General features: G+C 42.2%; 1 protein-coding gene across 1 annotated transcript in view; it reads left to right on the forward strand.

Annotated features, from left to right (window-relative positions):
• The window catches only part of TMEM132B (transmembrane protein 132B), a 592456-nt gene that overhangs the window by 180222 nt on the left and 387158 nt on the right, over nucleotides 1-25076 (forward strand). The window contains exon 2 of the mRNA XM_061602989.1: nucleotides 6683-7589. Coding sequence (XP_061458973.1) covers nucleotides 6683-7589 — 907 coding nt within the window. The remainder of the gene's footprint in view (nucleotides 1-6682; nucleotides 7590-25076) is intronic.

The following is a 25076-nucleotide window of genomic DNA, read 5'->3' on the forward strand; positions in this document are numbered from 1 at the left end:
TAGTGGACAGGGAAAGTTGGATATAGCCCCAAGGCTGGATCAAAGCACTTTGCTGCCTGAGGTGAAGGGCAAGATGGCACCCCATGTTCCACATACAGAATCCAACTCTACTTGTGGCTGAACCTTTGCTGAACCACTGGCAATGGGACAGCATCCTCCACCATTCCTGAGGGGAGCAGGCTAGCTTTGGAGGTGCAGAGCAGGACTTGGGGAGAATTAGAGGTGCAGCTCCCCCTGGTATATGCCTCCCAAGTAGGGCTGGCCTTTCAAGAAAACCACATTTTTGTTTAAACTTAAGGATGTGCATGGATGGGTTTGAGAAAAATGCAGAAGAAAAGGATTGAAGTAAGATATAGGTAATGTCAAGCTGCTGAAAATAAACAGGATGGCTTTTTGTAAAAAGAGAATGAGATAAGAGACAGGATGACAGATCTCATGAGTGGTTTGGCATGGGAAACTGAGGGATGTGGTTTTAATGAAACAAAAACGCGAGCCTTGAAAGCAGCCTGCAAATTCCAGTTTTTCCTTTTTAGCTGCAAAGTCTTTGCTGGCACTGCCTGAGTCATCCTTGTTTGTAACAGGCGCCATCAGAGTCTAAATTGTTCCAGGGTGGGGGTTGAGCATTATGCATCTGTCCCCCCCTCCCCGGATAATGATGAGTATTAAATTGACATCCTGAAGTTTGACAATGTTTGACCTTAATCAGTCGGCCTGACTCTGTTACTTCTCCACAGTATGGCTTTGCTCAGCTGTCTCACACTTTTTAAACATTTGGCTGTCCTCTGAATGTTCTAAATTCAAATCCTTCAGGATTAGCATCTATTGGAGTTTGGCCATCCAGTGCAGATTTTTTACTCCACTGGGAATCTGTTGTTTCCTTTGTGTTTAAAAACTACTACCAACTTCCTCATCATTAGGACAGGTTGTGTGTGTATGTGTGTTGTTGAATCATAAAGTTGCACAAACTCATCCATGAGCTGAAGAGGCCACAAGGATGGGCAAGTCTGTCAGTTGCAGTTTCTTGCTGCTCCAATCTTCAATTCACATTTTAACATCAGTTTGCAATTTTTTTAAAAAAAAGTCCTCGTGAAAATTTCTCCTGATGTACACATTTTTGCAAAGCACTTTCCCCTGATATAGTGCATTTTTGTATGCTGTTTTCACTAATATACACATTACATACATACCTTATACTAGTATATGCATTTTATACAACATTACTTGGCTGGCTGGAGAACTGCAACACTCAGAGAAGTGTGAATTTGGAAGGATGGCTGTTTTAAAGATCACATGTTGTTTCAGAAAGTGCAAATTAGGTAAGTTCGCTCTTAAATGCAAACTGAATTGAATTTCTCCTTCATTCTTACCTATATGTAAGTAGTAGGACTGTGCATTATCATCATCATCATCATCATTTATTTATTTATACCCTGCCTTTCGGCCAAAGGCCCTCAAGACAGCTTACAAAAACCACAAATATAAAAACAATATAAAATACATCAATAAAACAATACAATTTATAAAATACAATCTACAAAAGTTAAATAACTGCTGTTAGGCTAACAATGTAAAAAGCACGACACATGAGGGAAAAGGGACAGGGAAGGACAAGGACAAAAGTACACTCAGGCACCAGTTCTTAAATTACAGTTCTTATCATGACCAGCTGGAATGGAAGCAGGTAGCCTGATAGCATGGTGGCTACTGGAGAGGACAAGGGCAGCTAGTCGCTCAGCAGAGGCAATGAAACAGCTCACGAATGGATCAGCTTTGGCATGGAAACAAAACACATCTTTGCTGCTGAAGCCATGAGGCATCCTGGCGATCATGCCCCCCCCCCATCCAGGTCCTGATCTGGCACTTCAGATCAGCCCTGACCTGACCTGGGTCTGATGCTATATTAACCTGGGTCCCAAATCAACTCATGGGCAGCCCTAATGTTTGTTTATTTAGGTTTTTAAATCCTCATTGAACATGTGGTTGGGAGGGGTGTGGGTAGAAGGACATACTACAACTCCTTACCCCCCTCCCAATCACATTTTTATTCAGGGTTTTAAACAGCTAATTAAAAATATGATTGGGAAGGGGGTAGGTGAAGGAGATGTGGGGTATCCTCTCACCCCCGACCACATGTTTAATCATGGCTTTAAACCCTAATTAAGATGCAGTCTGGAGGGGCGGGAGAGAGCAGGATTGAATCCTTGGCTGACCAGCTGCTGAAGCAGACCCTGCAGAAGCTGATGGTCTCTCCTTCCCCCCACCTCCTGAATGCCCCAACTTTTGACAACCCTGGATCACTTAAGATGGGCTGACCCGGGGCAATCCGGGACTGTTGTGACCCAATGTGGCTGAAGTCTGGATCAGCCTGATTCGGTTTTGGCTCCAGCCTTTGGCGAGATCTGGTGCACAGCTCTCCAGGCTTCCCCAATTGGTCAACAAGCTGATTAATCCAAGGCATGCCCACCTGCCTTATACCTAACATATATGACCAGAGCTTGGAAAAGTTACTTTTTTGAACTACAACTCCCATCAGCCCCAGCCAGCATGGCCACTGGATTGGGCTGATGGGAATTGTAGTTCAAAAAAGTAACTTTTCCAAGCTCTGTGATGTCCAGTGTTGGGCAGGTAAAGACATGACTGCCTGCTGATAGCTAACTTTGCAGGAGCCACCAGTTAGCTGATAGGGGCACTACAAAGCCCTGTGCCTTTGCCCATGAAGTTTGATGTCAAAATATGCAGGCAAAGGAAAACAGGACAACTGTTGTCATTGTGACATGGCCCCTCCCACCTGACAAAGTTGGCCTGTAGGGGGTGGGGCAGGTAAGCTTTGTCCGCAGTCACTGATGTCAAGGGAGTAGGGTGTGGACAAGGCCTGGCAACCAAGAGGTCTTCTGTAAAAGTTGTGCAGGGGGAAGGGAGAATTCCACCTTGTGTTTTTTCCCATTACAGCAGCATTTCCCATCCAGTGTGCCTCCAGATGTTGTTGGACCACAACTCCCATCTTCCTGACCATTAGCAATGCTGGCTGAGGCTGATGGGAGTTGTGGTCCAACAACATATGGAGGCACACTGGTTGGGAAAGGCTGCATTACAGGGTTGCAAGAACACCTGCACTTGGCTGACTTTCTCTTCTCCTAAAAATACAGGATCAGTCTCAGGCCCTGAGCCTGGCAAGCCTATTCTCGAGATATACACCAAAATGTTACACACACCCCGCAACTTACGGGAAATGATCTCTTTGCTGGCTGCTCTAACCCCGCCCTTTCAGGTTTGTAGCCAGTAAGTGAAGTCAGGGTTGCGATTAACAAGGAATTTCTGGGCCTCCAGGCAGTCCTTAGACTCCATTGCAAAGGTAGAAAACTATTGTTTTTTTCCTGTGTAAGTACCAAGTCTTTTTTTCTCTTCTGTTCACAAGTCAAACAAGTTTAAATTTTCCTGGGCTGTTGAAGATGGCAGTAAATTCAATAGGACTTACTTTTGAGTAGACATGGTTAGGATTGTGCTGTAAATTAATGGGACTTTTGAGTGAACATAGTAAAGAACTGTGTTTGTGTTGTAAAACTTTCTCATCCCCTCCAATCCTATTTTTACAAGCAATTAGGCAGGGTTTGCATATATATCACTGCTTTTATTGTGTAGGAAACTAATACTGATTTTAGTTTTTCTTTTCAAAAAATGTTCTACAGTGACCAACTCATTTGGACAATAAACTATTACATGGGGTCTATGTACTTCTACATCTCCAGTGTGTGTGTGTATATGGAGTCTTCCTAACAACCCTATGAGGTGGGATTGCTGATCGGAAACCAACACAGCTCACAAGAAGAAATAAATCCTTTTAAAATCCAATAACCGTAAGAACAAGTATAAACACTTGCAAAATAGCTTAAAGTGGTATGATTCTGAATTTTGGGTTAGGTGAGTGTTCCTTATCATTTGAGGCTGCAGTTCTGTGCTCGCTTCTCTGTTTGAGTAAGCCCTATTGAATACATTGGGACTTGCTTCTGAGTAAATAAACGTAGGATTGCAGTACAAATATCTTTACAGGTTGTGTAAATAACAAACATCTTTGACAGTCATGCTTATATAAATATTTCTTCATTTAAAGCACATGACTTCCCCCAAATAAACCTGGCAAGTGTAGTGTCCCTCTCACAGTTATAGTTCCCACCACCCTTAACAAACCACAGTTCCTATGATTCTGTGGTGGGATTCATGTGCTTCAAATGTGTGTTGAAAGTGCTTTAAATGAATGGTGTGGATCTGCCCTAGGTATGATATGAATTAATTGGTGAATTGCAAAGAACAATTTTAAAATATACTTTTTAAAACAGGGCTATAGCTCAGTAGTAGGGCATACGCTTTGCATGCAAATGTCCAAAATTCAGTTTCTGGAAAAGACTATTGCCTGGAACCCTGGAGAGCCAATGCTAGTCCATGAGTACTGAGTTAGATGGTATCGAATGACCTGAGTCGGTATAAGGTAGATTCCTTTGTTCCTAAAAGTGGAAAGAGACCCAAGAGCCACAGTGACTCCAAAATTTATTTATGTATTTTATTTACAACATTTATATACCACTTTATTGTAAAAAACATAAAAGGGGTTTACACAAGAAATTAAAACAATAAATTTATTGGCAAAAACAGTTAAAGACAGGTATTTAAAAACATTCAATATATATAAAAAGCAATAGCTTCTGCATGTCACGATAGGGTTGCCTAAATAAGAATGTTTTTAGCAGGTGCTGAAAACAGTACAATGAGGGTGTCTGCCTAATGTCAGTAGGCAGGGAGTTCCAAAGCGTAGGTGCTGCCACACTAAAGGACTGATTTCTTACAAGAGCAGAACAAGTACTATGGAGCCGTAGCATGGAAAGCACACCTTGAACTTGGCCTGGTAGCAAATCGGCAACCAGTGCAGATTTTGGAGCAGAGGTATTATGTGCTGATAGGGCCTCACTCTTGTCAGCAATTGGGCCACAGCATTCTGCACTAAGTGCAGCCCCTGGGTCAGATTGTGCTGCATGGGAATGTCTGTGACCTTGGCTGACTGCCTGCCAGGAGTTTTTTAGTTTTGGTTTTTGGTTAGGAATACTGACTGGTTGTGGGATGCTGAGTTTTCTGCCTTACTCATAAGAATTTTGTTGTGGGTGGTATGGTATTGCATTTAGGAAATCATCATTGTCTTTTATTTTTATTTTTCTGTTTGCATTCCATTTACTTTGGACCTCACTCCCTTATATCCATAGAAGTAACAACAGTGATTCCATGTGCTTTACTCAACCGCCTTATACCCACTGATGATGTACTTTGTTGGTTGTATGACTGTTTCTTGCCCAATAGTGGTAAAAGAGAATTCAGATACTGGGAAGTGTGATTGCAACTGTTGTTGTTCCCAAGCTGCTGTCTGTGAAGGTAGACCAAACTATGTGTGTTTTCTCTCTGTCAGTTATTACTCACTGGAATTGGATTGGCTGTCAAAGTGAGTTTATAGCAGCCCACAAGGTAGACAGAAAAGGATAGAGAATCTTCTTACTTTTATTCATTTCTCAGACCTCGTTTGGAAGGGGTCAAATCTTTAAAGACGTTTGGAGCAGCCATGTTGAAAGGTAAGGGCAGGGCATTTCAGGTAGGGGGTTGCCAACCCTGCTTGGATATGGCTATCATTGCAGAGGATCCCTAGTCAAGTTTTACCAAAAACACAATCCAAACCATATCTACTCAGAAGTAAGTCCTGTTGCGTTCTATGGGGCTTAGTAAGTGTGTTTAGAATTGCAGCCTTCAGGGGCATCCATCTTTACTCCTGAGTGCTCCTATCTAACATCTCTACAACACTAGGCTCCTTTCTGCCTACAATGGCCTTCTGGTGACTGGGCTAGCCTGAGGGCACTTAAATCCTTCTTGCCAGAATCCAGTAGGCTAGATTAAATGTTCCCTACCCAGGCTCTATCTTTCAGCTAAGATTTCTATTTTAATTTCCAATCAGAGAAATATTTTTTTTGAATTGTATGCTCCAAGCAACAGTGGTTGATGTTAAATGTATCATGCTTAATGACATCACTTGGGCCTGCCCCATGACATCACTATGACATGCCCCATGACATCACTAGGGCCCACCCCTGAAATCTCAGGCTTTGGGATACTTCTGACCCAGCAACCCTATCTTCCGACCTGCTCATTGTTAGGTCAGTTGTAGTATAGAATGGAGGATGGTTACAGGTGCGCCTGACTCTTTACAATTTTTCTCATGTGCCCCCTTTTGTTCTAAACCTGAAAAGTCCCAAATGTTTTAACCTTTTCCCTCTAGGGAATGTGCTCCAACCTGGTAATCATTTTGGTTGCCTTTTTCTCACATGCCAGATTTCATCTCCCTCCTACCTCCTAACAGCATTTAGGCATCCTCTCCTGTGTCATGATATCAGCATTCCCCTGCTGTGATTGGCTGCTGGGGGGTGAGGAGGCAAGGAAATGCAAATAGCAGAGAACTTGATATGCCTCCGCCATTTTAAAGCTATAGTCCTTCCTTGAGTCATAATGTGATATTTGACTCTAACTTGTAACCTTCCCAGTGTTTTTTACATGCTCTACAGTGTGTGGCACATCATTTTATTTGAACAGGAATGGGAATAATAAAAGGGCCTCTTAGTTACATGTCCCCCTCTTCATTTTTTGTTGCCTGCAGTCGTGGAAGGCCGAGGTGGTATTGTAGACAGCATGCAACGATTTACCAGCTTGCCAGTGTACCTCCCTGCAAGTTATCACATCTCCAATGCTGATGTTTCCTTCTTCCTAAAAGAAACCAACCAGGATATCATGAGGAATGCTAGCTTGAAATCTCGAGTGGAGTCTTTCCTTGTCTACAAAGCCACTAGTTTGCCTGTATTAAATGCAACATATGGCCCATTTACTGTGGAGCAAACATTGCCACCGAACCTCCTGCTGACATCAACTCTGTTCACTGTTGCTGACCAGCTTGCTTTTAATTGGAAGTTATGCTCACGTGTCATCGACAGCTCCATTTATCCCAGCAGGCCGAAAGTCCAAGCTTTGTTCTATGTTGCTGGCAGAGACTGGGAAGACTATGATCCCACTGAGATCCTGCCCTGTGTGCGGATGATGGCCTTCCAGGAGGATAGAGTAGCTGTTGGCAGTTGTCGGTTAAAAGGTCACCTGGGGTTATGCGTTGCAGAGCTGGAGTTCTCCCCAATTTGGTTCAACCTGGTATTGCCATCGCCGCCGCCACCCTCGGCCCCAGAGTATCAGCAGATGGCGGACTCTTCCGAAGGGATCACTGTGGAACTTTTCTATTGGATGTATGCAGAAGAAGGGGAATGTTCTTCAGAGGACCAAAAACTTAAAAGCTTTCTTCATCTGGAAGAGCAAGAGGAGCCACAGGTGCCTTTGGCAGCAATGGAGAGGATCGGCAGTGTTATTCTTTACCCAGCACAAGACCGGCTAAAGAAGTCCTTGCTGAATCTTGATGATAACCTTGTGCTCTGTTTACCACTCAGCCCTGTCAAGGAAGGTGACCTCGTTGTGTTTCATGTATCCCTCGCCAGTGGTTCTCTAGCAGATCAGTTTACACTAAGGTAAGTGTTGTCATTGTGTGTGGGTTTAAAAAAAAATGTATATATGCTGTCATAAATCAACCCAGCAGAATCCTCTTGGGTTGGTTGGCTCATCCTTTGTGTCAGCTATGGCAGGGGCGGTCATAAGGCAAGCTGAGCAGACTGATTCATTTCTGCAGTAAATTCCAGGTTTATTGTGTGCAGGGCTGATAACAGTCTGCTTTTGCTGTAGGTTTTTAGCATAGTATGCTCCTTCTCAGTATGTATATGTGTGTGTGTATGTATATATATATATATAGTTCTTGTGTTCCATCACGCTGTGGCATGACTAAGAACTTGGACCTAAGGTGGGGCTATGCCAGTTAGGAGGTGGGGCTACACAGACAGGAACTGGCTAAGTTTTGTTGGCTGTTGTTGGGACCAAGCGAAAAGGGGAGGGAAATCTGCCCCGGAAATTGGGAGCGGCAATGGGAGGTATAACTTCCACTTCAAAGATGTTTCCTATCATTTTCTCCCACAGGCTGTATTTGCATTTAACACTAAGCCATGGTTTATTTTAACTATGGTTTGCTCAACAAACTACAGGTTATCTCAAAGATGAGCAAATAAGCCATAGCTTCTTTCTCTGGGAGAGCCAGTGTGGTGTAATGCTTAAGGTGTTGGCCCACGACCTGGGAGACCAGGGTTCAAATCCCCACACAGCCATGAAGCTCCCTGGGTGACCTGGGGCCAGTCACTGCCTCTCAGCCTCAGAGAAAGTCAATGGTAAACCCCCTCTGAATACCGTTTACTGTGAAAACCCTATTCATAGGGTCGCCGTAAGTCGGGATCGACTTGAAGGCAGTCCATTTCCACTTTCTTTCTCTGGAGCTTGGCTTGTTTTCCAATTGCTCCTGCCTTGTGCCTCTGTAGCATGGTGACTGTCTACAATGGGGTGGCCAAACAAACCATGGTTAAGCAAGGCTGTTAAGTTCAGACATAATACCAAACTATTGTTAAAATAAGCCATGATTAGTAAGCCAACAGTAAGTCATAGCTTCACACTGTGGTTTGTTGGCAGAAAACAAACCATGGTTAGTCTGCTGAGCTGAGTTTGTGCATTCAAACTAACTATGGTTATGCTATAATGGCTTAGCATTATGTGGGGACTAGGCTGTGTTGCGCTAGAAACATAGTAGTACAGATGGGTGGCCTAGCCTTGAACCATAGGGATCCAATGGAAAAGGTCTCCAATATTCAGCCCCCCCCCGGAGGGCACCATGTTGGCTACCCCTGTTGTACAGTGTATATACATTTATGGTGCTATATAAATGTTAAAAAATGGTAAAAAGTAGAGTTAGATTGAAGTGAAATGTAAAAATCCTAGTCTGTAGGATACTAAAAGTATTTATATATCACCCTCTCATGAGACATCAGGGCAGCGCACAACTGCATGAAAACATTTTAAAACAATACCAAACAATCATTAAAATGACTGGCTACTGGGGGAAAAAACGTATAGGCCTGTCAGCACAGAAAAGTCTTCAAGAGATGGCTGAAATCAAAAGTGAAGATGCCTGCTGAATCTCTGCTTGAAGAGTGTTCCACAGCATGGGACCAGCAACACTAAGCACCTGACTTCTGGTTGAGGCCAATCGGGTCTCTAATGTGGGGGACAGCTGACAGTGCTCCTCTGGATGATAATTACAACTTAATCTGGATAAATAGAGCTTTTGTTGTTTTTATATGCCTTCAAGGTGATTATGACTTATAGTGACCCTGTGAGTCTTTTGGATATATTCATAGGGCTTTCCTGGTAAAAGGTATTCAGAGGTGGTTTACCATGGCCTTCTTCTAAACCTATGGCACCTGGTATTCCCAGGCGATCTCCCATCCAAGTACTAACCAGGCCTGACCCTGCTTAGCTTCCGAGATCAGATGAGATCGGGCATCACCTAAGTGACCATTTGCAATGTTTGGAGATAATATAATCACCTTAGCATAGCTAAGTAAATTAATACTCTTAGAGGTCCTGGAAACCCAAATCAATAGACTCAAGATGTTGTTATCAGTCCTAATTTATTTACTTCTCACTCAAGACCCACTTGGAAATTGAAATTCCTCTGTTGTGGAACAGTCATCATCAGAATGTCTGTGAGATGATGTTCTCTCAGTCCTTGCCCCATGTTGCAATTACTGATTTGTCAGATGTGTGTCCTTTTATTCTTTTAAGTGGAAACTGACCTGTTTGTCAGGAGTAGAAAGTGGAATGGGCATTAGTATAAACAGTCAGATGGAAATAAAACACAGAAACAAAACAACTTGTGACAATTACCTTAAAGCAGGGGTTCTGCCCTCCAGATACTGCTGGACTCCAACTTCCATCAGTCCCAGCCAGCATGGCCAATGGTGAGAGATTATAGATGGTACATGTTCCCACCTCTATTTTAAAGCTTACATGACTGCCAATCAGCTACCAAGCTATGTTCAAGGTGTTGGTTCTGGTGTATAAAGCCCTAAATACCTTGGAACCAGGATACCTACAATGTCACCTCACACCTTATATATCCAACTGACCACTCTGCTCTGCAGGTCATGGCCTCCTGCAGATACCACCTTACCAGGAGGTAGGAACTGGGCTTTTGGTATGGTGACACCTACCCTTTGGAACTCCGTCCCATTATACATCTGCCAGGCACCATTTCGATTCTCTTTTCAATGCCTGTTGAAGACCTTCCTCTTCCAACAAGCCTTTTAAATGGAGATCTTTACCCCAGTAAAGATCTGTACCGCAGTCTGCTCCTGGTCTTGTTTTCACAGAAAGTATGAAACTTCTGCTACCAATTATGTAATCTGATTCCTATATTGACCATGTAGCGATGTCCACGTGTACAGTTGTCTTTTTGGTTGCTCAAAAAATGTGTTTGCAAGAAATAAATTACTGGCTTCACAGAATTCAGTAAGTCTTTCTCCTGTTTCATTTCTATCTCCTAAGCCCCATTTCCCCACAATTCCTAGTTCTTCTCTGTTCCCTACTTTTGCATTCCAGTCCCCCATGATTATCAGCACATCTTGTTTTGGTGTGTGATCAATTTCTTCCTGTACTTCTGTGTAAAATCTTTCCAATTCCTCTTCTTCTGTGTTCGCCATTGGAGCTTAGACTATGATGGTTATGTTAATAGGTTTCCCATTAAATCTGATTGATATCACTCACTTAGACCTTGTGTTATAGCTCCTAATTGCTTTTGCTACATCACTTTTCACTATTAATGCAGCCCCGTTTCTTCTTAATTTCTCATTTCCTGGATTGCCGCCCTGGGCTCCTGCTGGAATGAAGGGCGGGATATAAATAAAATAATAAATAAAATAAAATAAAATATTTTGTAGTTGCCTGATTGAAAATGTCCTATTCCTGTCCATTTTAATTGACTCACGCCAAGTATTGTAATGTTGATACTTTCCATTTCTTGCTTGACAATTTCTAACTTTCCCTGGTTCATGCTTTTCACATTCCATGTTCCTATTGTGTATGTCGTACAACTCTGGGCTCTCCTTTTGCATCTGTGCGCATCAGCCTGTGGGCTTCCTTTCGGCTTTGACCCAGCTGCGTCATTAGTCACAGCGCTACTCATACTTGTCCTCATCATAGCTTGATGAGTGCCTTCTGACCTGGTGGTCTCATTTTCCAGCACTATCTTGTGTTGCATTTTGGATACTCTGTTCATAGGGTTTTCGTGGTAAGAGGTATTCAGAGGTGGTTTACCATTGCCTTCCTCTGAGTTTGGATACATCTTAGTCTGGTGTCTCAGCTTTGACCATTCCGCCTTGGGTCCCCCTGCTAGGAGTCTAGCCTCTTGGTCTAGACTCGTGATGGCATTGCTGTCAGCTTCTTTGACACTTTCAAACCCCCTCACCATGTTAAGATGTGCATCCTAGAGGGGGCCACATAGAGCGCATTACAGTAATCCAGCCTGGAGGTTACCAGTGCATGGACAACAGTGGTCAGGCTATCTCAGTCCAGAAATGGCCGCAGCTGTCTTACCAGCCAAAGCTGGGAAAAGGCACTCCTAGCCACTGAGGTCTCCTGAGCCTCTAGCGACAAAGATGGAGCCAGATTCACCCCCAGACTATGGACCTGCTCTTTTAGAGGGAGTACAACCCCATCCAAAGCAGGCAACTGACAAATTATCCAAAATTTTGAACCACCAACCCATAGCGTCTCCATGTTGCTAGGATTCAGACTCAGTTTATTGGTCCTCATCCAATCCACCACTGAGTCCAGACAGTGGTCCAGGGCTTGCATGGCCTCTCTTGATTCAGAAGTTACAGAGAAATAGAGCTGGGTGTCATCAGCATACTGCTGATGCCTTGCCCCAAATCTCCTGATGACCACTCCCAAGGGCTTCATATAGATGTTAAACAGCATGGGGGACAAGATGGTACTCTGCAGCACCCCACAGCATAACTTCCAGGGGGCCGAAAGACAATCACCCAATGCTATTCTCTGAAAATGACCCTAGAGGTAGGATCAGAACCACTGTAAAACAGTGCCTCCGATACCCATCTCACCAAGTCGGCCCAGAAGGTTACCATGGTGAGTGGTATCAAAAGCTGCTGAGAGATCAAGTAAGAATAACAGGGTGGTACTCCCCCTGTGCTTCTCCCAATAAAAGTCATCCATCAGGGTGACCAGCACCAATTCAGTCCTATAACCAGGCCTGAACCCAGACTGGAATAGGTCAAGATAATCTGTTTCAGATATCTTGATTGATTGATTTTATTTAATAATATTTATATGCTGCTTGATTGTAACAGAACCTCAAAGTAGTTTATAAGAAATATTAAAATTATCAATAAAAACAGTTAAAAGCAAATTATTAAACTTTTAAAAGACAATTAAAATAAGCAGTACAGTAAAATTTATCAGTACACTAAAAAGATATTAAATCTCACCAATATCTACATGTCTGCATTGACTTCCCTACAGAGAAATATTTTAAGCAGGCACTGAAATGAACACAGTGAAGGAGCCTGCCTGATGTCAATAGGGATGGCGCTCCGAAGTATAGGTGTTGCCACACTAAAAGAGTGATTTTTTACAAGTGCAGAATGAGTATTATGTGGCACCTATAATAAAGCCAGTTCCACAGATCAAGGTGGTCAAGTGAGCACATATGTGGTAAGGTAGTCCTGCAAGTAAACTGGTCTCAAGCTGTTAAATGTTTTATTTACCAATAGTAACAGCTTGAACTTTGCGTGGTGACAAATAGGGAGCAAGTGCAGATCTCTGAGCAGAAGTGTTATACGCTCACCAGGTCTCACTCCTGTGCAGCAACTGTGGTACAGCATTCTGCACTAACTGCAATTTCTGGGTCAAGTGCAAGGGAAGGGCCACATAGAGTGCATTGCAGTAGTCCAGTTTTGAAGCCGCCTGTGCCTGAACTACCACAGTCAAGTTCTCCAGGTCCAGGAATGGTCATAAACGTCGTACTAGGCGTAGCTGGTGAAAGGTGCAGCTGGTACAAATTTGCTGATCAAGGAGTGCTTCAAGTACCAAATGTTCTGATCTCAAGAACATTTTAATTTTGAAAAAAGGAAACCCAGCCTGTGTCTTTTTCCTTTATTTATTTATTTATTTTGGCTGTACCCTTAACTGTCAGCATCTCAGTTCAGAGCAGCACAATCTTGGAGAAAAACTGAAGCTCACTTCTGGGAGAATAAAAGGCCGAGAGGTAATTGGAAAGTATTGCATGCTGTGAAAGTGTTAGACGCCAAGGAAGAAAGGAGTTATAACTGGCAACTTCAAGAGAAACACGCTGTGCCTAGTTTTAATGTGATGGGTCTCAAAAGGCAATGAGAGGAATGATTTTTTATGTATTTTGTGTATGGATCGCCTCTCCACCAAAAGAGGAGCCCTGGGGAACTTACAGTAAAATAGAGAACACCCCCCCCATTATGTTATTGGCATTATGTTAAGCAGATTTCCCCCCCAAAAAATATGAAAGACACAACATCAACTCACGTGAACAATAAGAATAATCCGTCAATCCTAATTTAAGCATATAGGGTAGTAGTCAACATTAGTTCTACTCACAGTAGACCCATTGAAGTTAATAGACATGACTAACTCTAAACCACCCAGAGAGCTTCGGCTATGGGGCGGTATACAAATGCAATAAATAAATAAATAATAACTCAGGTTCATTAATTTTAATGTATCTACTCTGAGTAGTGTGTACTTTGAGCCAGTGTGGCATAGTGGTTAGAGTGTTGGACTACAGCTTGGGAGACCAGGGTTCAAATCCCCACACAGCCATAAAGCTCACTGGGTGACCCTGGGCCAGTCACTGCCTCTCAGCTTCAGAGGAAGGCAATGGTAAACCCCCTCTGAATACCGCTTACCATGAAAACCCTATTCATAGGATCGCTACAAGTCAGGATTGACTTGAAGGCAGTTCATCATCATCATCATCACTCTGAGTAGGACTTAGTTTAATACAACTAAGTTTAATACAATAAATGCAGATCATGGGTTATCTCTGACTAAGTTCTGCTCAGAGTAGAACCACTGAAATTAATGGACCAAGGTTAGTCATGTTTATTGATTTCAGTGGGTCTACTCCTGAATAGGACTAATATTGCATACAACCACAAATGTCCAAATATCCAAATGAGACTGAAAATTATAGGATATACATTCAAATGTAAAAAGGACAGTATGATGTTCAGACCATGGTGTAATAGGCAGTGGGTAGTATGCTTCCAACCTTGAAGTCTAAGACTGTTTGCAACCATTGCAGGAACCACTTCTGTTGGCCATCTGCTAGTCCCCACATCACAGGGACAGAATTTAAAACAGCCTGAACATCTGCAAATATCAAGGATTTTTCCAAACAAAGTCAACATGAAAAACAGTTTCTGGCCAAAAAAGTTCTGTATCTTAACATAATGATGTGTTAATGTTTGTGGTTTTATTTTATGATTTTAATTGTACATTGTACTCATTTTAATTGGGTTTGTACCTTGCCCCTGGAACCATTCAGTGAAGGGTGGGCTATAAGGTACAAATAAGACATAAGTAAGTAAAAGAAATTTATTTCATTTCATTTAAGAATTGCTTCACATGAAACATCCTGAAACAACTAACAATAATAACATCCTTAAAAACCATCACAAATAAAAACATATTAGTGTTTTTGCAAGTAGTGATGGCCACCAACTTGTATGGTTTTAAAAGAGGGTGAGATAAAATCATAGAGGATAAGGCTCTCAATGGCTACTAGTCATGTTGGCTATGCTTTACTGCCACTGTTGGAGGTAGTAAACCCCTGAATGCTAGTTATCCTTATGCTACAGGAACTGCCTCCTTTATTTTACTGTTCTGAGACAGCTTAATTGTAGCCTCTTCCCATCTGCTCTCTGCTATTCCCCTCAAAGGAAATGGAACCCAGGACTGGATTCAGGCATTGCACATTGTCAATCACTAGCCAAGGCCCACTTTCTGCAGAGAGCCCACTGTTGATTTCCAGATTTTCCTGCTACTGCTCTTACTCTTTGCTGTTACTGCCTGTTTGCTTCCATTTTCCAAGCATGCAATCACTGGCAAGAGTGAAGAGATGGAGCAGTGTTCTCAACTTGCCTTGTGCTCTCCCCCCTCCCAAAAGGGTTCATTGCATGTGGTAGCTGAAGCAAAATGAACAGATGGCGCACAGGGAGCTGCCTTATATTGGGTCAGGCAATTGGCCCATCTCGCTCAGTATTATCTACACTAGGGTTACCAGGTCAGAAGCACCCCAAACCCAGAGATTTCAGTGATGGGCCCTAGTGATGTCACAAGGTGGGACCTAGTGATGTAATTAAGCATGATACATTAAGCATTAACCAGAGCTGCTTGGAGCATACCACTCAAACAAACAAAACAAGTATCTGACTGGAAATTAAGATAGAAATCGTAGCTTAATGAGAATGTTTCAGGTCCAGCTGAAGTGACAGGATTGTTTCTTCTCACTTGCTTAGGCAGCCTGGGTAGGGAACATTTCTACTTGCTTCTGGCAAGAAGGGTTCAAGTGCCCTCAGGCCAGGCCAGTCACCAGAAGGCCATTGTAGGAAGAAAGGAGCCTAGTGTTGTGGAGATGTTAGATGGGAGCACTCAGGAGTAAAGATGGATCCCCTGAAGGCTGCAATTCTAAACATACATACTAAATGACTAAGCCCCATAGAACTCAACAGAATTTACTTCTGAGTAGATATGGCTAGGATTGTGCTATTGGTAAGGCTTGACTAAGGATCCTCTGCAAAGATATCCATATCCAGGTAGGGTTGGCAACCCCTTGCCTGGAATGCCCTGCCTGCCTTTTAAATTGGCTTCTCCAACCTGTACAGACTTGACCCTTCACTGCAGAGAGAGGTTTGAGAAATGAGTACGAGTTAAGAATCTTCTTCCCTTTTCTGCTTACCCTGTGGGCTGCTATAAGCTCCATTTGACAGCCAATTCAATTCCAGTGAGTAATAATTGACAGAGAGAAAACACACATGGTTTCATCTACTTTCATGGGCAGTAGTTTGGGAAAACAGCAGTTGAAGCCACACTTCCCAGTATGTGAATTCCCTTTTACCACTATTGGGCAAGAAACAAATCAACATGCAACCAACAAAGTGCATCAGTGGATTTAAGGGGGTTGAGCTGAGCGCATGGAACCACTGTTGTAAGGGAGTGAGGTCAGAGGTAAATGAAATGCAAATAGAAAAAGAAAAACAAAAGACAGTGATGAATTCCTAAATGTAGGCAACCACAACATGATATGGCCAACCACAACAACCACATACCAAACGCAAAAAGATTCCTATGAGTAAGGCAGAAAATTCAGCATACCACAACCAGTGGGTTTCCTAACCAAAACTCACATGAGTGAGACTCTATCGGCACATAATACCTCTGTTCTGAAATCTGTACTGGTTGCCGATTTGCTACCAGGCCAAGTTCAAGGTATGTTTTCCATTTTAAGGGTTCCACATAATACTTGTTCTGCTCTTCTAAGAAATGGATGAACTCCCTGCCAATTGACCTCAATGAAGAGCCTTCATTGTACTCTTTTTAGTACTTGCTCAAAACATTTTTGTTTAGGCAAGCCTATACAGGCATTTGGAAGCTATTATGTTTTTTATCTGTTTTTAACTAATTATTGGTTTTATTATTTTTAATGTTTTTCAATACCTTTCTAACTGGTTTTGCCAATAATTTCATTGTTTTAATTCCTTCTATAAACTGCTTTGAGGTTTTTTACAATAAAGTGGTATATATATTCACTAATAGGCAAAAAACCTTGCGGTTTAAGAACATACCTATAGCCCACAGATATTTCTATCAAACTTTAAAAAGCAGGCCCCGATTAGCCAAGCCAAGCCCAGCAGCTGTGCATCTGGCTTTTAGAACACTGACAATTGGTTCTTACTGAGCATGCCTGACACTATCATTCAGTTCAATGCAAAATTTATTAAATTAATTAAAAACCAGCCAGACATTTTTTTTAACTTATAAACTGCAGAAGATGAAGATCAGAGTATAGGGCAAGGTCAGTAATAGGATAACAGGTACTCTGTGAACATGGCTGATTTTTAATGAATTTCAACAGATGATAAGAACTCCGACAGAAAAAAGTCCAAAAGGAGTCGGGTTTTTTTCTCTCTTTTTAGACTTTGAAGTCTATTCTCTCTGTATTTTATTGATATATTGATGTATTTTTATATTTGTGGGTCTTTTGTAAGCTGCCTTGAGGGCCTTTTGGCTGAAAGGCGGGGTAGAAATAAACAACAACAACAACAATAATGATAATGATAATAATAATAATAAACCAAAGCTGTCCATGGCCACATCCACACCAGACCTTTATTTCACTTGAGACAGTCATGGCTTCTCTCAAAGAATTCTGGGAAGTGTAGCTAGTGAGAGGTCCTGAGAGCTGCTAGGAGATGCCCTGTTCCCCTCACAGAGCTTTAATCAGAGTGGCTGACTTAAACCACTCCTGCCACTGGAGCTCTGTCAGGGGAATAGGAGTCTCCTCTGAGCATCCTTCACAAATGACACTTCCCAGTATTCTCTGGGGGAAGCCATGACTGTCTCACATGAAATCAAAGTCTGGTGTGGGTGTGGCCCCCTGATTAGTCAAGCCCAGCAGCTGTGAGTCTGGCTTTTAGAACACTGACACTTGGTTCTTACTGAGCATGCCCAACATTATCATTGAGTTCAATGCTAAATTTCTTAAATTAATCAAAATTCAGCCAGGCATTTTTTTAACTTTTAAACTGCAGAAGATGAAGGTAAGAGTATGGTGCAAGATTAGTAATAGGATTACAGGTCCTCTGTGAAAATGGCTGATTTTTAATTAATTTCAACAGAAATTTCAACAGGGGGTCTGGAGTTTTTTCTCTTTTTACACTTTGAACTCTCGATTCTCTCTGACTCTTTTGTGTATCACCATGAAAATTTAGAGGGTTGTTAAGCAAGCATTTCTGAGTTCAGGAGTATAAGTTTTGTAAGGTTTTGTTTTGAAATGAGCTTATGGGATGGATCAGAATGGCTTGGGGAGGTATTTTCAATTTAATATTGTGGAATGCGAAAAATCCATGCTGACTATAGTATACAGCCAGTCTTGTGCATGCCTCCCTGGGGACATTGGTTCATAAGTGGAGGGCCACCACTCAGAGGGCCCGTTCTCATGTCACCACCCTCCACACCTCCCTTGGAAGAGGCACACAAAGAAGGGCCTCAGATGCTGGGTTGGTTCATATGGGAAGAGGTGGTCCTTGAGATTCTGAGCCATATAAGGTTACATAAGTAAAAACCAGCACTTTGAATTGAGCCTAGAAGCTAACTGGTAGCCAGTGAGCTGTGCCAAAATTGGTGTTATATGCTCATATCGTCCTGCCCCAGTGAGCAATCTGGCTGCTGAATTCTATACCAGCCACATTTTCCAAACTGTCTTCAAAGGCAGCCCTATGTATAAAGTATTGCAGTAATCTAGAGAGGTTACCAGAGCATAGACAACAGAAGTCAGGCTATTCCAGTCCAGATAGGGTCATAACTAGGCCACCAGCCGAAGATGATGGAAGGCACTTCTAGTATGTCAGGTTTCTAAATCAGGAGTGCAAGACTTTTTCAGCCTGAGGAGTGTCTACCCTTCTGGGCAACCTTCTGTGACTCAAATGCCAGTGATGGGTGGCGCAACAAATGTAAATTTTACCTTTGTACATTAGGCTAGATTCTACACACACTCACACACACACCCCTCCATTTTCCATGCAGGTAAGCAAGAGGCATTATCAGAGTTCAAAGAGGCATTCCAGCCAGACGCAACCACACAAGGAGGGTGTGAAGCAAGACTGGTGAGGGCTGTGGCTTAATGAGAGGAAGTGTGACCGGGACAAAGTTCTGAAGACCAGATAGAGAGATCTGGAGGGCCATATCTAACCCCCAGGCCTGAGGTTCCCCACACTAGTTCTCAATGAATAATAGCTGTTGGTGCTTATCCTCTATGAATTTGACAAAACCTAAACCTACCTAAGCTATTGGCCATTGCCACCTCTTGTGGTGGCAAGTTCCATAAGTTCATTGGTTGTTGCATAAATAAACACTTTTTTGTATCTGTCCTGAGCCTATACTGTAGGGATGGAGGAGAATTTCATTCAGTCCACATTTTGAAGCAAACCAACCTAATTTACACCTCCAGGACTAATACGCAGATCAGAACGTAATTGGATTTCGCACATCTATGAATTTTGTGATACAGGCCTTGGCTTTAAAAAAATAAAACCATACCAAAATACATTTTAAAACGTATATTTTAGGCTAAAAAAGATTTTGAAATACATACATGGAGATAAATAGAGATTTAAATACTGATTTCTGTAAGATTTTGTTAAAAAAACTAAGGCCTGCACCCTGCTCGCTTCACTCACCAACCCTGCCTATCCTAACCAATTCCCCTCACCACCTACCCCCTCCCTTTACCCCTCATCACAGCTTCACACCTCCTCCACTTACTCCTGCCTGCCTCCATCTCTGTTTCCCTCCTCCACTGGTCTCAGGAGTCTCATCAGAAAGTCCAGAGGATCCCCACGCCTGTGTTAAGAGAAAACAGCAGGAGACTGAGTCCATTTTTGGCTAGCTTTCATCCAGTATGCTTTGAACACCCACACCCAGCAAACACTGGGGAAGGGCCATAGCTCAGCGGCACAGCATCTGCCTTGCCTGCAAAAGGCCCCAGCTTCAATCACCTGCATCTCCAGGTAGGGCTGGGAGAGATTCCCTGCCTGAAACCCTGAGAGAGCAGTTGCCAGTCAACGTTGGCAGTAATGAGCAAGATGGCCCAATGGTCTGACTCAGTGTAAGGCAGATTCTTATGTTCCTAGAATTCAATCACCGCACTCAAAAATGTTTAAGTGTTGATGTTATACTGTGTATTGTCTTTGCCTTCTCTTATCGCCCAGGAGTTTTGCCTCTCTCTCTCTCTCGCGCTGATTTACAAGATCATACATAAAACGTATAATCCTTTTCCATTTTCAATTTGTTCTGGTGACTGCAATTCAGGCTATCACTTGGGCACCAGGCAGGAGATCCCAACCCTCCATAAATCATGGCAAACGATGCACAAAGTTCCTCTGAGCGCTCACACAGCATGCCATAAAGCACAAGCAATAGGGAAAATGGCTCTGTGAAAATGGCTGATTTTTAATTAATTTCAACAGAAATTTCAACAGGGGGTCTGGAGTTTTTTCTCTCTTTTTACACTTTGAACTCTCGATTCTCTCTGACTCTTTTGTGTATCGCTATGAAAATTTAGAGGGTTGTTACACAAGAATTTCTGAGTTCAGGACTATAAGTTTTGTAAGGTTCTGTTTTGAAATGAGCTTATGAGAAGCATCAGAAGGGCATGGGGAGTATTTTCAATTTAACATTGCGGAATGTGAAAAATCCATGCTGGCTGTAGTATACAGCCACTCTTGTGGCTGTATAATTTTGTAAATAAAATACATAAATTAATTTCAGAGTCACTGTGCCCCTTGGGTCTCTTTCCTTTTTTAGGAACCATACTGAGTCAGGCCATTTGGTACTATCTAGCTCAGTACTGATGATGTGAACTAGCTTTGGCTTGCCAGCATTCCAGCAATAGTCTTTTCCAGAGATTGGATTTTGGATCTTTGCATGCAAAGCATATATCCTACCACTGAGCTACAGCCCTTCCCTTGTTTATAAAAGTATTTCATAAAATTGTTCTTTTCAATTCACTAATGAATGCACAGCATACATAGGGCAGATCCACACCATTCCTTTAAAGCACATCATTTGAAGCATATGAATCCCACCACCAAATCATGGGAACTGTAGTTTGTTAAGGTTGGTGGGAACTATAACTTTGAGGGGGACACTACACTTGCCAGGTTTATTTGGGGGAAGTCAAGTGCTTTAAATGTGCGTTGGATGTGCTTTAAATGTATTGTGTGGATCTACTTGATTTACATGGAGGCAAAGTTTATTATTTTAAAATGGAAATCAGCTACAAAGTTTAGGGTGACAATGGGATACTCACCATTTCTCAACCTAATCTGCCCCTTGGAGTTAAAACAAAAGGGGACCATGACCACCCCAAGGAAGAAGGGCACACTTAAAATTTAGAGGAAATAATACTGTACAACCATAGTGTGAAATCAGATACTTCTCAGGACATAGTATGAAGAAATATTTATATAAGCATGACTCTCAAAGATGTTTATTATTTGCACAACCTATAAAGATATTTATAGTGCAATCCTGTGCATGTTTGCTCACAGGCAAGTCCCCATGTATTCAACGGGGCTGCCTCAAACAGGGAAGTGTGCACAGGGCTACAACCTGAAGTGATAAGGAACTTCACTCACCCAGCCCAGAATTCAGAATCATGCCACTTTAAGCTGTTTTGCGACTGTTTCATACTTGTTTTATGGTTATTGGATTTTAAATGGATTTATTTCTTGTTGTGAGCTGCCTTGGTTTCCAACTCTACCTCACAAAGTTGTTGGAAAGATTCCATACACACATACACACTATGTAAAAATACATACACCCCATATAATAGTTTATTTTAAAAATAATAAATTCAGTATTAGTTCCCTACAAAATAAAAGCAGTGACACCTAGGTTAGCCCTGTCTAATAACTTTAAAAAATAAGATTGGAGGGAGAGAGAGATTTATAACACATGCACAATCATTTGCTATGTTCACTCAAAAGTCTCATTGATTTACAGCACAATCCTAACTATGATTACTCAAAAGTAAATCCTATTGAATTTAATGGGGTTTACTCCTGGTATGTAGGATTAGCATTGCAGCTTTATTCCAAGAAAAGCGAGTACAGGATTAAAGCTTTATACTGGGACAGTTTTCAAAACAGGCTATGAATTAGACAAACTGCCCTCTTCAACAGCTCAGGAAAATTTAAACATGTTGCATATACACTTTAAATTTCTGTTCAAAAATATTTGAAAGATAAATTGTATAATATGCTATTTTTGCAAGTAATTTAAAAAACCCTCCATGTAGACTTTTATTATATTTTAATTGCTGTAAACCTCCCAGAGAGCTTTGGCTATGGGGCGGTATATAAATGTAATAAATAAATAAATAAATAATAATCAAAACTGCAATTGTTTATAGTAAATAATTGCCTACCAAGATCCTGCTGTAATTTTTTGTTCTGCATCTCCTGACTGGCACATAGAAAAAAAGGGACTTTTGCTATTGCTGAAAGCTATAAACCAGGAAAAGACAACTGTTTTCTGGCATGGCAGTGGGTTCTAGCTATTGCCTGGAGGTCAACAAATCCCTTGTTAATCACACCCCTGACTTTACTTATTGGCTACAAACCTGAAAGGGTGGGGTTAGAGCAACCAGCTACAAGCTCATTTAACAGCAGTTGTGGGGTGGCGGCTGACTTTTTGGTGTATGTCTCTTGAACCAGACCACCTAGAAACTCAATTTTTTAAAAAAATGAATGTTGAGAATCTGGAGATTGAGGTGACTCACCCGGAGATGACCTCAAATATCCAGAGTCTCCAGGCAAAAACTGGAGATCTGGCAACCCTAATCTACACTGTGGCTCTTCCATGTTTCAGAGAGGGGACATTCCAAGCCTTACCTAGAAGCACTGGGGATTGAACCAGGGGCCTCTAGCATGTAAAGCAGATGCTCTGCCACTGAGCTATGGCCATCTCCCAAATAGATATCCCAGTTTAAATCTGATATAGGAGTTTAGGATTCTGTCATACTGAGTCAGGCCATTGGTCGACCTAGCTCAATACTGTCGACACTGACTGGCAGTGGCTCTTCGGGATTTCAGACTGGGGACATACCCACCCGTATCTGGAGATGACAGGAATTGAACCTGGGACCTTCTGCTATGGCCCTTCCCAAACCCTGATGGGATTCCTGATATCTGCCATGACGCCTTTAGACTGGGTGAGCTACAACACTGAATAAACAAGCATTTCCCATGAGGTTTTTAAATATCACTGAGTCACCTGGGAAGAATGTATTTAACATCAAGTTTATACATTTATCACAGAATTACACAAAGGGAAATAAAAATCACGGTTGCCCAACATCTCATTTACACAAGTTTCCTCACGGGCTCTCCTTATTTTTTCACGCATTAGTAATGTCCATAAAGACCCTTTTTGGTCTTTCAGTCATATATATATGCAGGAATATGTCTGCCTTGGGAGATTGTGCTTTCTACCCTCCTTTCCCATGTATAACTGATTGTTTTTAATCATGTCTGTGTGCATAAGTGGAGTGTAATGTGTTCCATTTCGGGCAACATGAGGTTATAGATCAATATGGAGTTTGGTTTTCTCTCTCTCACCATTTTTTATGGTGCAAATATGATCAAATAGCCATAATCTACATATTTTTATATATGAACTCATTTTGTCCCATTTTGCAGCATTGTCTTTCAAGGTCAGGGTGTCGTGGGGAGTCGCAGCTCCAGGACTTTTTCAGACCAGAAATGCTCCATTACCAGAGCACCAATATGGGATCCTGACCTGCGCAATTCGAATTCCTGATCATACTTGGAAAGGCCAGCATTGTAATTGGGATTGCATATATAGACTTGCCTGAGAGCCAGTATGGTGTAGCGGTTAGAGTGTTGGACTACGACCTGGGAGATCAGGGTTCGAATCCCCGCACAGCCATAAAGCTCACTGGGTGACTTGGGCCAGTCACTGCCTCAGCCTCAGAGGAAAGCAATAGTAAACCACCTCTGAATACCACTTACCATGAAAATCCTATTCATAGGATCGCCATAAGTCGGAATTGACTTGAAGGCAGTCCATTTCCATTTTCCATATAAACTTGCCACATAGGCCTGACTGAGTGAGGTTTTTATTTTTTATTTCATAGAATCATACAATTGTAGAGTTGGAAGGGGCCTCCAAGGCCATCGAGTCCAGCCCCCTGCTCAATGCATGAATCCAAATTAAAGCATACCCCACAGGTGGCTGTCCAGCTGGCTTTTGAATGCCTCCATTGCTGGAGAGCTCACCTTCCCCCTTGGTAATTGGTTCCATTGTTATACTGCTCTAACAGGATGTTTTTCCTGATGTTCAGTCAAAATCTGGCTTCTTGCAACTTGAGCCCATTATTACATGTCCTGCACTCTGGGACAATCTAGAAGAGATGCTAACCCTCCTCTGTATAACAACCTTTCAAGTACTTGAAGAGTGCTATCATATCTCCCCTCATTCTTCTCTTCTCAAGGCTAAACATGCCCAGTTCTTTCAGTCTCTTGCTGCCCTCCTCTGAACCCATTCCAGTTTGTCTGCATTCTTCTTAAACTGTGGTGTCCAGAACTGGATGCAATACTTAAGTTGGGGCCTAACCATTGCCATTAGGGGAACCATTAGGGGAACTAATACTTCACGTGATTTGGAAACTATACTTCTGTTAATGTAGCCTAAAATAGCATTTGCCTTTTTTGCAGCCACATCACCCTGTTGGTCATATTCAGCTTGTGATCAGCAACAATCCCAAGGTCCTTCTCGCATGTAGTATTGCTAAGCCAAGTATTCCCCATCATATAACTGTGCATTTGGTTTCTTTCTCCTAGATGTAGAACTTTGCACTTATCCCTGTTAAATTTCATTCTGTTGTTTTCAGCCCACTACTCCAACCTATCAAGATCCATTTGAATTTTGTTTCTGTCTTCCTAGGTATTAGCTTTGTTGTTGTTATGTGCCTTCAAGTCGATTATGACTTATGATGACCCTATGAATCAGTGACCTCCAATAGCATCTCTGTGTTGTAAAACATCTGTAAATTTGATAAGCATTCCCTGCACCTCCTCATCCAAATCATTAATAAAAACGTTGAAGAGCACTGGGCCCAGGACTGAGCTCTCACTTGTTACCTTGCCCCATTTTGAGAAGGAACCCTCGATAAGCACTGTTTAAATATGATTCTGTAGCCAATTGTGGATCCACATGATACTTGTTCC

This window comes from Rhineura floridana, chromosome 19, assembly GCF_030035675.1.
Source record: "Rhineura floridana isolate rRhiFlo1 chromosome 19, rRhiFlo1.hap2, whole genome shotgun sequence".
NCBI lineage: Eukaryota > Metazoa > Chordata > Lepidosauria > Squamata > Rhineuridae > Rhineura > Rhineura floridana.